The sequence below is a fragment of the Manis pentadactyla genome, chromosome 14 (genome assembly GCF_030020395.1).
Source record: "Manis pentadactyla isolate mManPen7 chromosome 14, mManPen7.hap1, whole genome shotgun sequence".
NCBI classification, from domain to species: domain Eukaryota; kingdom Metazoa; phylum Chordata; class Mammalia; order Pholidota; family Manidae; genus Manis; species Manis pentadactyla.
This window is the reverse complement of record NC_080032.1, coordinates 21,560,163-21,576,843: the sequence shown is the minus strand read 5'-3', so window position 1 is coordinate 21,576,843 and position 16,681 is coordinate 21,560,163. Positions and strand designations below refer to the sequence as shown.

The 16,681-nt window shown below is 46.7% G+C and overlaps 1 protein-coding gene across 1 annotated transcript in view; it reads left to right on the top strand.

Moving 5' to 3' along the window:
- ALDH2 (aldehyde dehydrogenase 2 family member) overlaps window positions 1-16,681 on the top strand; it is a 30,377-nt gene continuing 13,696 nt past the window's right edge. The window contains exons 1-7 of the mRNA XM_036929495.2: window positions 1-203; window positions 9,346-9,450; window positions 10,532-10,672; window positions 11,747-11,826; window positions 13,923-14,034; window positions 14,538-14,666; window positions 15,109-15,222. Of these exons, the coding sequence (XP_036785390.2) occupies window positions 84-203; window positions 9,346-9,450; window positions 10,532-10,672; window positions 11,747-11,826; window positions 13,923-14,034; window positions 14,538-14,666; window positions 15,109-15,222 (801 nt within the window). The 5' untranslated portion in view covers window positions 1-83. The remainder of the gene's footprint in view (window positions 204-9,345; window positions 9,451-10,531; window positions 10,673-11,746; window positions 11,827-13,922; window positions 14,035-14,537; window positions 14,667-15,108; window positions 15,223-16,681) is intronic.

Genomic DNA, 16,681 nt, shown 5'->3' with positions numbered 1-16,681 from the left:
GGGGGTAGAGGGGTGGGAGGAGGTTGCGGTGCGGTGACCCCGCCGGCCGTCGCCATACGCTGCCCGTCCGCTCCCGCAGCAGCATGTTACGCGCAGCTGCGCTCGCTGCCGGCCTCCGGCCCCGCCTGGGCCGCCTTATGTCCGCCGCCACCACCCAGGCCGTGCCCGCCCCCAACCAGCAGCCCGAGGTCTTCTACAATCAGGTGAGGCCGCCCGCCCGCGCTTTGTTCTCTCTGGGGCACGAGAAGGCCCGGTGGGAAGGTTCTGGGCCTCTTGGGGCCTCAGTTTACCCAGTTGGGGCTCGAAAGATTGGCTGCGTTAATCTTTTCGCAAGGCTTCCTGCGGGCATTCTGACCCCTTCACCGCCTATGACAGCCCCTGTTCCATCATTATCCAGCCCTGACTCTGGCCGCTTGTTGGTCTTCGGCCGCCATCCGTTTCCCAGGGCCAGTTCTCGGGGGTTCTTCTCCCTCCGATCGTCCCTTGCTTTCGGGCCTTTTGGTCACCGCTGTGTCTGCGCGGTTCTCCGCTGGTCACCCACCCGAGGGCGTGTCCATTGAAGTCGTTCCTTTGCAGGAATTTGTCTTTTCCTTGGTCATTTCTTTTATACCTTGACTCCGGCTCTCGTCCAAGTAAGTCCAAAAGGGAAAACAAGGGAAGGTGGGGTCCTTTTCAACTAAGGCTCAGCAATTCGCTATGGGGCCATTCGGCGTTCCGGCGGCTTCCACTACTGGAAACTGGGGAAGAGAGTCCTTTGCCTCCCAGCGCAATCCCCAAATGGTGTCTGAGCTTTCCGAGGAGCTGCTTTTCTTTGACCGAACCACTGAGGGGCTTTGCTTGGTAACACTGATCCCCAGTGGCCGACTTCTGGCTCAGACAGACCTTTGGAATATTTTCTCTTTCGATCTTTGAGTTTTGGGTCAAGTGCTGGAATTTACAGAGAAGGAAATTGGTTATGAAAGAGTTGATTTTGTGCAACAAGGGCAGTTGCTACCTTTCTCTGGGCTTCGGTTTCTTCTGTAAAGTGGGAAGAGGGTCACAGCGTGAGCACAAGCCTCATGCACTCAGGGACACTTAGAGTAAAACAGCTTCTGTTCTCTGTGCACATCCAGTGCACTTGACACCACTCTAAGCATTTATCTGTTTTGCTATTTAATCCTTACAACAGCCCAATGAGGTAGGTACTGTGATTTTCTCCATTTTAAAATGAGACGAAGAGACTGAGTTACAAAGAGGTTAATGAGTTGCCTTAAGACTGAAGTCAGTGATAGAGTTGGGTTTACATTTGGTAGCTGCTAACCGAAACATTATGCGGTACTCTCGGTGTAACTCAGTAGGAATAAAGGGGTCACTGCTGACCTAGGATGTGGAGGAGCTGGTCCCCGGCTGACTACTTTCAATAGTGCACCTCCTTGTCTGGCCCAGAGCTTGGCTGCAAATCTTCACATGGGTGATGGGCAAAAGCCAGTCATCATGATTGTAAGGAATATTACAAATGGTCATTTGCACGGGAGTCAAAACAAAAGGTAAAATAAAATGCCTTTTGTGTAACACAGGCCAAAAATCCAGCAGCTGTTGCTCTATTGGTATGTTGCTTAACGGGAGTTCATGCTTGTAAGACTTGAGCAGCGAAAAGATGAAGCAGAAATATCCTCAAGGGAAAGGCAACAGCACACAAGCCTCTGCGGAGACAGGATCTAATTAAGATCTTCCTCCTTTTTGCTACACGGAAGTGTGGCAATGGGGTCCAGACGTGCACATAGGTAGCACAGTAGATAGGGCCTAGTAAAGAGCAAGAGTCCTTTTCTCCAGACCTCCTCTCAGGATGAAAGGTGGGGGAGTGGAGGGAATTCTGGCAGGCTTTTCTTTATCAGATTTTTTGAGCTCTTAAAAGTAACACTTGCTCACTGTAGACAAATGCAGAGAGCAGTGTAGAACTTCCTGATTATCCAGTTCGTTGCACTCCCTCTAAGAGCACGGTTAACAGATAGGTCTGTGATCTTGCAGACATTGTCTCTGCATTTATGTGTATGTATATGTGAGAGATGGAGGAGCTGTACCAGATTTATTTTTACATAAAGGAGATCCTAGCGTTTACTGTTTTGAAGCTCTGTCTCATTTAACAATGTATCTGAATTATCTTTTTAAGTCAGTGTATTCACACCTTATCTATTCTTCCCAAAGGTTGCAAAGCATTCCACCAGGCTGGATCTGGCTCTCCCTAAAGCCCCTTGGGCTCTTGACAGTGTTGCGATGTTCCAGGCCCTGCTGTCAAGAATGGCAAGGCCTAATTCTAAAATTTTGAGTCTCTTAGTAGGTGCTCTAGGTGCAAACTAGATCATACACCTGGACATTTCCCTGGGAATTACTGGTTCCTTGAATTTCAACAAACCATTCTGGAATCTGGAGCTTCCCCAAAAGGAGCTATTCCAATAGGCTCTAAAGTTGTTTCTGCAGGTACTGGGTTTTCTCACCTTTTGGAGTTTTGGGCTCTTGGGGAAATGTTTTCTTTCAAGCTTGTCCACTGTCACCTGGCCTGAGTGGGGGTGAATGGCAGGGGAGGCAGGAGAGCTAGCTTCTCCTTACCACTGCTATTTCTCCACCCAAAGGAGGTTCCAGTGGTATGGTTTGGTCTACCTTCCTGGGATTCTCTTGCTTTTGCTTGTCCTGGGTGGGGCTATAGGGTGGGGTAAACTTCTTTTGGGATTAGGAAGATTTCAGGACAAGGTATCTTTCCCTCACTTGCAAGCAGAGACCTGGAGGGGGAGCTGATGATGGCCGGGCTTCCTTAAGATCAACATTTCTCATTCTTGGAGGGTTTCGGGGACACACCTCTGTTAATGAAACTGATTTACATTTTTCATTCTTTTTTTCTTTCCTGATTTGGAGAATAATTAGGGTTTGGAAAGAACTCAAGGAAAACTGAAGGAAAACCCAAGGGTCTGTGGTTTCAGTAAAGTAATCCCTTTGGATGGGGCATGGCTAATACGTTCATCTTCAGCATCACAAATAATGAAGATGGGAATATTGCTGGACACTATTTCACATTCTGGATTTAGAGGCTGCCTGCCACTCCAGAGTATCAACTTGGGCAGGTTCATTCATTCAACAGACATTTGCTGAGCACTCCTAGTTCCAATGAACAAAACAGACAAGAATTCCTGTCTGTGGGAGGCTTGTTTCCCGGAAGGTGGCACTATGGAGAAAAATAGGACAGGGAAGAGGGGGATATGGAAGGTGGTAGAGTTACTTAACTAGGTACCTCAGGTGCCACATCTGTAAAGTAGGGTAGAAATCCCATCTACATCATAGGGTTGCTGTGAAGATGAAGTGGGGTCATCCTTGTACAGCCTTTAGCAAGTACCTGGCTCACGGCTACCAGAGCCTCCATTTTCACTGCAGCCTTAAGTAAAAGCTGGGATAACGGTGGCGCTGCTGAGCCTCCAAGACAATGGTGATATAATTCCATTTGTGTGGGTGTTGTTGTAGTTGTAATTTGTGTCCTGAGGGATGTAGGTTGTGGTAAAGCTGAATGGGAGTTTGGGGTACATTAAATTTGCATCTCTATTCTTAGCTTCTTGACCACAACACTCAGGAACTAAAGAGAGAACTGACCTAAGGGAATTAAGAAAGGATCTCCCTATATAGAATTTCCTGGGTACAACAGTATTACATCTTCAGCATAAAAAGTCAAGCATCACAGATGTCTGTGAGGTATAAACTCACTGGGAATACACATAGACACACAGAGATGTTCACAGCCATCTAGTTTATATTGACAAACACCTAGGAAATAAGCCAGCTTGCCTTCCATGGGGAAAGAGATGAACAATATATGTTATAGTAATAAGAAGGAACAATTTTATGGATGCAGTAATTACAAGGAATTAGCTGGAGCTATATGAATAATGGGTCTCAAAAACAAATATTTCAAGGGGGAAGGTCATCTGGAGAACTCTGCACCATATAAAACTAATTAAAACTATCCCAAACAAGCTTTACATTGAATGTGGATAGACATATCTCCATGTAAAATGTATATAACTGTACAGGAAGGAAAAATATTCGTGGGTGTGCTGGTGGTGAGTGCCTGGGTGGGGCTGCATAGGGAATCTGTTTTCAGGTAGTGAAAGGGGACTCTGGCTTTACTTAAATGTTTTAGTGCTTTAAAAATAAGAAGCCTGTAAACAAAAAATAATAATAATAAACAAAGTAACAGTCCTCTGATATCCCGCCTTTATAGGTAGTACATATACAGAATAGGAATTTGATTTTTCTTGTTTTCCTTGGGAGATTCTTATGTAATGAGCCAAAACCTATGTTGGGCTAAGCAGTGTTTTGGAGTGGCTGCATGCTGAGTAAGTCAAGTGAAGTATCCCCAAACTGACTGGATTGATTTATTGCTTGTTTAGGAGTTTTAAGAACCTTTATAGAAATAATAGATTGAGGCAACCCAGAAAATGAGGATTTTGCTGGCCTTACCTTGGTTACTTCTGCTTCTAACAACAGTTTATTTTAAAGGAACACAAATGCCATCTAATACCTCCTGCCCACCTAGAATCTGTGGGAACATACTGAGGTACAGGTGACTGGACTATAAGAATGTCTTGGGTATTAAGGTCAAGTTAAGACCAGGTGTGTGTGCTGTAGACATGTGTATGTGTCCCCTGATCCAGTGATCATCAGTATTGAACACTTACGATCTATCAGGCCCTGTGCTGAGGACTTGTACCTGCATTTTTGCCTTTCATCCTGCCAGCCACTCTATGAACCAGGTATTGCAGCTGTCCCATCTCACGCATGATGGGACCAAGGTTCCTGGGGATCAAGTTCACATTAAGTAAGTAGTCAATATAAAACTATGGCTCAAACTGAGTTCTAAGTCTAACATGCGCTGCCCTTGGCCACAAGATGCAGTGCCTTATAACCAGGTGCCGTGATCAAAGAAGGATGTAAATATGTGAAATCAGAAGGCAGGAGCAGTGTTTTGTGTTCACAGCACTGAGATTAGAATATAACTGCTCAATACATATTTATTCAAGGCATGAATAGCTTCCATTCATGAAACTATATTTATAATTTTGTGTTCCAGTAGCAAGGAATGGGAACCTAATACTTTCACTCAAAAGAGCCTTTTTGCAATGAATTTGGGAGTTAACGTGAATAGGAGTGTGGGGACATGCAGAGTGTTAAAACAGGAATCGATTGTAGCAAGTTTGAAGTTGCCAAACCATGAGCCCAGAGGCATGTTGACAAATTGAAACCATGCCTGCCTGGCAAACAGTCCACAGTAGAATCGACCCTCCCATTTTGGAAGTGGTGAAAATCCAAGAATACAAAACAAAAGGCCTTGGCAGATGAGGATGGGAGGGAGGGCTGCAGTCAGGTGCCAGAATGTCTCCAGCAAGGCAGGGGTGGAGTGGGGATTAGGGAGCTGGGGAAGTGGCTGCCCTTGGCCTTAACCCCAAAGTAACCAAGGTTTCTAGATGATTGTGTGGAGAACTGTGAATGTGTGTGGCATTTAACTTTTCTCCTTGGGATTTTGTAATACAAAAGATAGCATAGGCTTTCTATTGGACATAACTTACCTGCCACTGAAAAAGTACATGCCACAGGAATCACCCCAAGATAGAAAATCACAGCATGTGTGCATTCCAGGGATATAGATTTCTGAGGTAACAGACCCCTAATTCTTTCAGGCATCAAAGTTTCAGCTAAGTTTTTCTAGAATGTGTCCTGCATCCTTAAATTAGAGTTACTGAATGTCTCTTAACCTTTTATTAGAAGCCTTAGGCAGATTAGGACTGTCTGTTGCCTGGGGTGGAGGTGGCAGTGGAGTAGTGCTCTGAGCTTGCCTCCGTTAGGGGCCCTGCAGTCCCGCTCTCAGCTATGCTGTCCCTGCTGCAGCTTCTCAATCCCCCACCTCAAGTCTGCAGTTTGTATGTGAGGCGGCCAAGGACCACGTTATCCCATAACTTAGCAATTCTAATTTCTACACAGTAATATGCCCCAAGTTTGTAAAGACGCATCAAAGGATGTTTGCTGTAGCAGCACTGTTGGGAATAGTGGAACTTATCCTAAAAGTGCACTTGAAAGAGAAATGGTTAAATAAGCTGTGGTCCATTCCTGCTGAGGAATGCGATGTTGTTTAAAATAACGAAGCGGATCTGCTTGTGGCACAACATCTGAGATACACTGTCACCAAGAAAAAGCAAGTTACCAAATAGAAAGTCCACGATGCCCCCTTAAGAATGCTCCCCACGTCTGTCTGCTCTCTCTGGACACAGCGCCAGCACAATCCTGGCACACGGTCCAGAGGTACCCACTCACCCCACCCACTCCCTCTGCAGCCTCCAGGCCCTCGCAGGTCCTCCTGTCCCCAAGATCTTCCTTCAGGTTCCCCCTCCGGTGCAGCTGACCCTGTGGGTCTGTTCCTCATTGCAGCCTGTTTGTTTCTGCTTCTCATATCTTGTTTGTTAGTTGGTTGCGTCTCTCCTCCCCAGGGCTTTAGGTCGAGGAGCCAGAATTTTGCTGTTTCACTCTGCTCTGCACAGCAGTGGTGCTCAGTGAAGCATTATTGACTGCATGGATGAGTGACTCCAACTTTTGCAAAATAAAGCAAGGTGTACTTATTAAAATATATGGAAAATAGAGCATTTTGATGGAAAAGTTCCATGGGTTTTGTCAACAGTCCAGATTCAAAGTGTCAGCTCCTGATGTTGCTAGGATATTGCTCTGTTTCTAGAGACTATGATGAGGAAGTGTGAGCTGGGAGGACACCCTCACAGGGTGACAGAGTTAAGCTTGTTATGTAAGTCAGGCCTTGGGTTTCAGGCTGGGAATTATGAAACATTTGGCCTTGCATTTATTCAAGGGAAACTGCTGTGAAACTTAGAACTGAAGCAGAGCTCTGGCAGAGGCTCGGTGAGAACTATGTTCTCTCTGCTCCTCCCTGTGAGTCACTTTTCCTCCAGGTTTGCCAGGACGAGGTTGATTCTTAAGATGGGAGTACTTGTGCATGGCTTGGCTTGGTCAAGTCCAACTTGCACTGAGGTCCACCTGGCTTTGAGCCTGAGCTCATTTTGCCACACCCGTTCCCCCTACTGGAAGCCACTTATCTCCACTTGCCAGCCCTCATGCAGGAAGAATCAAAGGTGTCCTTTCCCTCAAGATTAACGATCAACCAGCTAACCTGAAATCACACAAACATATTTCCAAAGAATCTATCTGATGTCTACCATGTTCTCCTGACAAACGCCGAAAGCCTTTGCTGTAGATGCACAGCTGTAGACCTGCCATGAGGGTGGGGTAGCGGTTGTGCTGAAATCCCAAATGGGAGCCTGGAAATGTGATCCCTGCAGAGTCTTTGCTGACCGGCTCCTGTGTCACCCGGTCACTGCGGTCATGGACACAGCACTGCACTACTCCTCATGAGGCTCGGCGCGGACACTTGGAACCCTCACGTGCCACTTTATAAGGGGGGGTACTACAGTGATCCACACTATATAGATGAGGAAATGAAGGTGCAGGGAGAGGAAGTGCCTTGCCCCATGTGACACAACCAGAAGTGAAAGAACCTGGATTCATCTGGATGCTTATCTTGACCCCTGCTCTTGACCACTGAGCTGGGCCAGCCCTCCCTGGGCCCTGCTGGTCCTGAAATCTCCCGCCCTGGCATGAGCCAAGCTGTGGGCTTTGCTCGGTGGCTTGGTCTTGTTTACCGTCCCAGACTCTGGCCTGGTGTGACTGGACATAACTCCCCCTGGGGTCCTAAGTCAGAGCCGGGCTATGTTGGGAAGCTGGGGCCAGGGAGAGCCCTTGAGGAAGGAAGGCAGGGAGTGAAGTGCCTGAAGCTCCCAGACCCCAGACCAGCTTCCCCTGCCTGATGGGGGCGGCTTGCTGGGAAATTGCTTCTCTGGGCTCCCCGAGGCCATCACCTGGCCCTAGAGAGCTGAGTGAACTTTGGCACTTGATTAAGCAGCTTTGGGTAAGGGCCATTGCTCTGAGAGAATGCAGAGGTTTCTGTCTCCCTGACAGTAGCCTTATAAACCCAGAGAACCATCTCCTCCTAGATTTGCTCGTTACTCCTCCCAACAGCAATAACAGTGACTGCTGCCCAGCCCGGACCTCCCAACTCCAGCTCTGGCTCTGGGGAAGGCCCTCCTCCCTGACCCCATCTCCTAGCACTTCCTTCCTAGCTCACCAGTAACTCTGGCCGCTTTGTTTTTTCTCAAATGCACCAGACTTAACTCCTGCCCCAAGGGCTTTGCAGCCTGCTGCTCACCCTCCTACACTTCCCAAGGCTGGTCCCTTTTCATCAGTCAGGGCTCAAGGTAAGGTCTGCTTCTCAGAGAGGCCTACCTCCGACCTCCGCTGAAGTTCTCTGTTTCCCCTCTTTGTACTCTCTCTGGGTCCTGCTGTTTTCCTTTGCACATAACCCCTGCAATCTGAGGTTGCCTTTGTGTATTTGATTGCTTCTTTGTTTTCTGTGCCCACCAGAACACCAGCTCCATGAGAGCAGGGTCCTAATTGTGTTTGGTTTCCACTCTGTCCTCAGCCCTAGAACAGACCCTGGCCCATCACACGTGTTCACTAAATATTTGTTGAATGGATGAAAGAATAATGTAATCGGTTCTTAAGACAACCTTGTGCAGGGGTGTGGTAGAGGAAAGATGGTTGCAAATTCTCCGCTGCTACTCCCAAAGAGCAGTGGAAGTCCCCTCCTCTCCCTCTGAGTCTGGACTGGGCCTGTGGCTCACTTTGAACAACAGAATTTGGTTGCAGAAATGAGGCCATGTGATGTTTGAACCAGATCTTAAGAAGCCTCTCAGTTTCTGCCTGGGCCTCTTGGAAGACTCTCTGGGGAAGCCGGCTCTTGTGTGAGAGGGTCTGACTGGCCTGAGTCCACCCAGGTCCACCAAGCAGCTATGCACTGCCAGACATGAGTGAAGAAGCCACCCTGCACACCCAGCTCTGCAGCACATGAGCACGGCCTGCCCGGCTGAGCCCAGCCAGTGGACACAACTGTGACAGAAAGAAATCATTTAAGCTATTAAGTTTTGAGGTAATGTCACACAGCAATAGATACAGACAACTGATAGGGAGGGAATCATTTTTCAGAGCAAAGAAACCAAGGCACTGAAAGGTCAAATGACTTACCCAAGGTCACGTGGCAGAGTGGGCACTCCAGCTTGGGTTGTCTCCAACGTCTTTTTTAACCTCTAGGCCACATCACTCTGAAGCTAATCCGTATTTGTTCTTTCTGAATTTTTTTCTTTTAACAGCCCTGGTGGTTAGTATCTGGTTGAGAGCTGGTCCTGAGAACTTTCTTCCTTCTCATTGTAGATCTTCATAAACAATGAGTGGCACGATGCCGTCAGCAAGAAAACTTTCCCCACTGTCAATCCATCCACTGGGGAAGTCATCTGTCAGGTTGCTGAAGGTGACAAGGTGAGAACTGGTGACTTATCTTGGGGCAGGGCTGAGCAGCGTCAGGGTCAGGCCAGGCAAGGATGGTTTCATTTTTTTACTTTATATGTTTTTGTATGGTTGCAACTTTTTGTGTATTACTTTCATAACTAAAAAATGCGAATTACATTTTTTGAGTAAGTTAATCAACAGGAACTTTTCCTTGCAGACAAAGGTTCTAGACTGTACCTGGTTTCAGTCACTCAGACAGTTGTGGAATTGTAGACTGGGAATTGAACTTGAGAACATCTAATCCAGTCTCTCCTTTCCAGACCTGGAAGCTGAAGGTCAGAGAAGGGAGGTGCACAGCTGGATGGAAATCTTGTAGAATTTGGGTCTCCTGAGATCTAGCTCTGGTGTTGGTAGTATATTTTGTTTGAATTATATATACTTGTAGTAATTAAAAAATAGTAATAGTAACTTTAAAATTTAACAATTAGACTTTTAGTAAAAATATTTCATTTTCTTAAATAGAAGAGGCATTAAAAATAATTCAGGAATGCCTCCTACCCTCTGCTTTAAGACAGTCTTCTACAGTCCTACCTTTGCTGATGCAAATGTGAATATTTTTCTGGCTTTTAGGATAGTCTCATGGTAAAATGTGTTTAATATAAATGAAAACTGTGTTCCCCACCTCCTGATACACATCTCCCTGTATGAAAAATGCTATGTTGATTTTACTGCTTTTCCAAGGAGACAGAAGCTGGCTAAACCTGCACTTGGTGGAGATTAGCAGTCATCTTAGAAGGAATGGTTGTTTGCTGGGCTTGCTTTCTTAGGAAGAGGGGGGAAATGGTCAAATCCTAAGCACCAATCCCTGAATACCTCTCTCTCCAAAACTCTTTGGGGGATTTTGAAATGAAAATTCAGAAATGGAAACTGTCACAATCCTCATTCCCTCTGTGACTCTTGGAAAGGAGAGTCAGAAGCTGGTCATGTGGAGCCCTTTGAGGTTGGGAAGGATTGTTTGGGGCATTGACTGAAGCCCCTGTGGGTGCACTGGGTGTTACTTGGAGGCAGTTGTTGCTGAGAAGGCCTGAGCTATTGTGGGGGTGTTTTCCAGGAAGATGTGGACAGGGCAGTAAAGGCTGCCCGGGCTGCCTTCCAGCTGGGCTCACCCTGGCGCCGCATGGACGCGTCTGACAGGGGCCGGCTGCTGAACCGCCTGGCTGATCTGATTGAGCGGGACCGGACCTACCTGGCAGTGAGTTCTGAGCCCCCTCCCGTCTCATCCCACATGGTGAATGGGCTCAGAGCATCCCATGGACAGCTGGGAAGGGGCCACATTGCCGACAAGTAACTGGACAGAATGGCATACGTAGGCTGGCCACCTTTGGGGTATGCTCCTTTACCAACCAAGGAGCCTCTCAGTGTGTCCTCTGATGGCTGAGAAAGGATGACCAAGAGGAGAGAGGGAAGCCATGGTGGAGAGCATTTCCAGGATAGAGACCCCCAGGGATGGACATCTCTCTCAGAGCCCCTCTTTGTGGTGGTCCTTCTCCCTGGCTGCCAGAGGCAGAAGAAACCAGGAGGCAATACCCTCTCCTCTCCCCAGTCTAATCTAGAGTGAACCTTCTAGAAGGCAAGTTATACTATGGCGCTCTACTCTTAAGCCTCCCGTGACATTGTGTATCCTTAGGATGAAGTCCTGTTGGTCATGTAATCAGTGTGGTCTACAGGCCCCACCTGCAGGACTGTGGCCCTCACCTACACAGCTCAGCTCACTGGCCTTCTCTCAACTTCCTGACTTTCAGGCTTCTATGAATGTCAGGGCCTTTGTACATGCTGTTCCCTCTGCCTGGGGTGCTCTTCCCTTTGTCATCATTAGTACCTTCCTCTTTGCCTAGTTACTTCCTACGTTTCCTGCAGGTTTTAGCCTAAAGAGTAATTCTCAGTTGGAGTTTCTTAGACGGGTTGGGCTGCCTGGCCTTCACCTTTCAAGCATTATTAGTGCTTGTGACTAATGATTCATGTCCTTATTCACTGGCTCTTTGCTGATAAGCTCCACGTTTGTTTCTGGATCTGGAATAGTGCAGACATTCCATTTTTAAAAATGTGCTTGTGAAAAGACTGAACGAGAAGTTGGTGCATCATCCTCCCTCCCCCAGCCTTTGGAGAGGGAAGGGCAATGGCCCACAAATGCCTCCACATTTGGTGGCATAAAGTGGCCACCAGCCCTTCTCAGTCCATGCTGAGCCTTAACACTGTTTGTTACCCTGTTTGCTGTGATTCATTTCTGCACCAGCACATCTGTGCTGATCTTGTTTCCTTTTCTCAGGCCTTGGAGACCCTGGATAATGGAAAGCCCTATGTCATCTCCTACCTGGTGGATTTGGACATGGTCCTCAAATGTTTCCGGTATGGGCTCAGGCTTCCTGTTCTCTTTTCTTGTTGCATCAAATGGTTGGGAATGTTGCTGGGGAAGTAGAAATAGAATAAGGTAAAAGGATCATAGGAATTGGAGAAACATGTTCTATTATACTTCATCTTAAGGAAAAATCCCTCAATGTCAAAATTGTAATTTACTCATAAATGTTTTCTCTTTCTTCTTGAGTCAGTTTTAGTAATTGATGTTAGTTGGAATTTGTCCATTTCATCTAGGATATTTAATTTGTTGGCTACAGTTGTTTAGTATTCTCTTATAATCCTTTTTATCTCTGTAAGGTCTGTTTAATGTCCCTACTTTCATTTCTGATTGTAGTTTTTTGTGTCTTCTCCCTTTTTTCCTTCCTAAAGGTTTGTCAATTTTGTGAATGTTTCCAAAGAAACAACTTTTAGTATTGTTGCTTCTTTCTGTTGTTTCCTGTTCTCTGTTTCATCTATTTCTGCTCTAATTTTATTATTTCCTTCTTGTCAGCTTTGGGTTTAATCATGAACATTTTAATGACCAAGAAATACAAGATGAAGAATAAGAGCTTTGTCAGGGCCCTTTGGGTTGCAGGTAACAGAGACTCAGCCCAACTTGGGCACTATGAAGAGTAGGGGAGGGTCTTAAAATCCAGAAGGCCACTGAGTCTTACCACTGTCCACCCCTTCATTTTTTTTCATTTTCTTCATTTACTACATTTTTCTCTTGATTACCCCCAGGCTCCTTTGCAGGGCTAGTCTACATGTTGGAACGTGGCTGCCCACATACAGGCTTGTGTGATTCCAGCCAGACCTTAGTCCTTATGCCAAATTCAGGGGCCAAATTGGCTGGTCTTGAGTCTGACCAGCTGTGAACTGGGTGGACAGATCATTGTGTAACTCATGGCTGCTCCCCTTCTGACCATGTGACCATGTGGATGAAGTGGAGGAGAAGAAGTAATGCCAGAAAAAGAGGGGTTGGACAACATAACAGAGGTTCTCAACCAGGGCAGTCATGTCTCCCAAGAACAAAGGGCAGTGTCACAATATGGGGGGAAGGGTGTTACTGGCATCTAGTGCGTAGAGGCCAAGGATATTGCTGAAAATCCTACGATGTATAAGACAGCCCCCACAGCAAAGAACTTACTAACCCCAAATGACAGTAGTGGCAAGCTTAGAATGCTCTGCAGGGATGCTCCAGAGACAGCAGCCTTGTGACTCTAAGGCAGAGTCCCACTCCCCCCTGAATTGTAGGAGCATGTCTTTGTGCTGATTAAATAACTATTCTGAGTCATACAAAGCACATGTAACACAGACCTGGGAGGAAGGTAGCAGTGAAGCCCTAAATTATATAGATTGCAACTCCCTGACTATTTTCCTCCCCATGTTTAAACCCAGGTCATCTTTGGTCTCAGGCTAGCCTTGCCTGACATACTTGTCTCAGAAACATTTCTTTTACCCTATAGGTTTCGTGTTTTCCTCATCTTTCATTTTTCCTTCTTCCCTGAAAATATAACTGCTACGTACTGAAAACACATGGCTCTTCTTTTCTCCCCAGCACTAATTTGCTGTGCTTTTCTGTCACTTGTGTCTCGGTGTGTCTAGATAGTAAGCTTTATGAGGATTAGGGCCCAGTTGAGGATTTGTTTCTGGTGACTGTCTTTTCAATTGTAGTACAGTGTTCTGCATGCAGAAAGTACCAACTGTCAGACAGGTTTGCACTTTTTCACCAGATTCTATCCATGGTTCTTGTATGCTAATCTGTGTTTCTTGGCTGGTTCAGCAGTCACTTTAATAAATCTGAATGTTTATGAAAAATATTGATTCCTGGGCATCAACCCCAAAGCTCCAGATTGAATAGGTCCCAAGTAGGCCCCTGGAATTTGGTGTTTTTTACAGGCAGCACCCGGGGTGATTCTGAGACTTAGAGGTTAGTTACCTAGAGGGGATTATCATGATCTTAGCAGTTATTTAAGGCTTCTGGGAATAAGCCAACAGCAAGGGCAATTATCAGAAAGACCCAATTGGACTAGTTTGGGCCTTCTCTTTCTGCCAGGGTTTACAGGGATCCCTGACAGTCATTAAGCTTGGATTTTTTTTTTTTAAAGTTATTATGCCGGCTGGGCTGATAAGTACCATGGGAAAACCATTCCCATCGATGGGGACTTCTTCAGCTACACCCGCCATGAACCTGTTGGGGTGTGTGGGCAGATCATTCCGGTGAGTGTTAGCCTCATAATAAATAAATGAAGGTTTATCAGGAGTGCCTTATGATGCAGCAGTCTCAAACAGGCTCACTGGAAGAGTGGGAGTGTCTGTGGGTGATGTTGGAAGATGGCCTGGGTAGTGGTTAAGAATATGGGCCAACCAGTACTGCCATGCCTGAACTCTGTGACCTTGGGCAAGTCACTTATCCCCCTAAGACGTGGTTTCCTTGCCTGAAAGCAGAAGTGAACACAGTACCGTCTTGGGCTGGTAGGAAGGACTGCAGGCCATGACTTAGCATGGCGCCTCACACATAAAAACACTAATGACCATGAGTTGCTATTATCATCATCCACCACCTGCCTTGCCCATTGGTCTTACACCTATGATTGAATTGTGGGGGGATTGCAAGGTGTTCAGAGAGTTCGGCGCTGCTTCTACTCTCTAGGGTGCTACTTCCTGTTGGCTGGTAGCTCTTTCTTGGCTTAGATTTTGGGAGCAGCTGTTCTTTATTGCAGTGGAACTTCCCACTCTTGATGCAAGCATGGAAACTGGGCCCAGCCTTGGCAACTGGAAACGTGGTTGTGATGAAGGTGGCTGAGCAGACTCCACTCACCGCTCTCTACATAGCCAACTTGATTAAGGAGGTGTGTTCATCTTGACCTCTAAATGCCCTTGCACAAGCTTGTTGTATAGGAGGCCTGAGGAGGGGCCTCAGGCCCCAAAACATAGTGGGGGCAAGTATTTGTTGAGCAGGGACTGAATGCCACCTGCTAACCACCACCCCATACTTCAGCCAAAGTGGCCCCTCTTACCTGTTTTCTTTAGTGGGCTTCATTGTAGGACCTATTTGAAGAATGAAAATTGTTCTAAGCTAAAGCCATTGCAGGGAGAGGCAATAACCACAGGAAACCCCACAAAGCAGGTTCCTTGCTACACCGTTTAGGATTCCTTAACAGTACCCCACTGGACTGGCTTCTGCATACCTGTGTCCTGGGCAGACTGCTTTAGCCTCTCTGGGAAGCATATTCCTATGTCCAGGACCTTTGGAGTAGAATGACTTCAGTGTCTCTGGCTGTTTGTCCATAGGCTGGCTTTCCCCCTGGCGTGGTCAATATTGTTCCTGGATTTGGCCCCACTGCTGGGGCCGCCATCGCCTCCCATGAGGATGTGGACAAAGTGGCCTTTACAGGCTCCACTGAGGTAAGGCATCTCTAGGGCCTCAAGCATGTGGCATGTTTGGCTCAAGCTCCCAGTTTTCAGAGGATGATGCATTCAAGATTAGCTTCTGGGTACTGCATGGGGGTTCCACCCTTAGGACTACCTCTGAGTAGCTCAAGTGAGGGGCCTCATGTGTGCCAGCAGGACTGTCAGGGTCAAGCCATCTGTGGGTTGGTGGTCACTCCATCTGCTGTTGGGGTGGCTAGGGGCTAGCATTCCATATAGAATGAAGAAGCTAAGACTGTCTAGACTTGATAAAGCCAACAGCTGACTGCCTGCCCAAGGTCAAAGCACCTTGGCATGTCAGGCTCCTTGACTGGCACTTCTCTGGTGATTAAAGCGGGTGGGCTTCAGAAAAACATGAGTTCAAATCCTGGCCTTGCCATTATGACATGAGATGATTCACTGAATGTCTATGGGGCTCCATTTGTTGTCTTTAAAGTAAGGATGGCAACATCTATGCAGTACAGATAGTATGTATGATGTAATGGGGAAATTAATGTGCTTTGGAATCAAACTGTTTTAGCAGCACTTACTAGCTGTGCAGTCTTGGCCATGTCACTTAGCCTCCTGAAGCCTCTGTTCCTCATGTGTAAAATGGGGATAATAACTGCACCACCTCACAGGGTTGGAGGGAGATAAAGTTTATGAAATGTCCCACAAACGTCTATCCCACACTAAGTGCTCAATGAGTGAATGAGTGAATGAGTGAGGCTGCTCTGTGTCAGGCCCCAGAGAGACAAAGACAAATGAGATGCTGGGAGATTCCTTTAACATAAACTCCTTGATTTGTAATCTCCAAAATTCCTTCTTAAAAGGTACCTTTCTCCTACCTTTGAATTCTTGGAAGCCTTCATTGCATGACTTAAGAGAAGGTACACTGACTAGTGTAATTAATACAATCTTCAAACACTCCCCCTGAGATAAAGAGCCTGCAAACATTCAGCCTCTACAGTGATGGGGGTTCCAGGAGGGCAGATGGTGGCCAAGATAATGCACTCTGGGTTCTTCCTGTGCTTTGTCACTGCTTAAATGAATGCCTCAAGCAGATGTTGAGGATCTTACAGAAAGGATGGTTTCCTCACTGAACATGCATTTATTCAACAAATAAGTACGGTGATGGCTTGAGTCACGCTCTGGGAATGTAGAGGTGAGAAGCACCCCAACCTTGTCCTCACAGAGGGTGCCATGTACTGGGGGACCACACTCAAAACACACTGGGAAGGAGGCAGGAGAGTGGGTCTGAACTGGTATTGTATGCAGGCTTCCGACTGAATTCTGATTGCACATTTACCACCTGTGTGACTTTGAGCAAGTGACTTGACCACTCTGAGCTGCAGCTTCCACATTTCTAAGTCAAGAAAAAGAGTCACCCACACCTCAGGTCATTGTGAGGATTTAATAATGCACACAAAGTACTTAGCACAGTGTCTGGTATGTA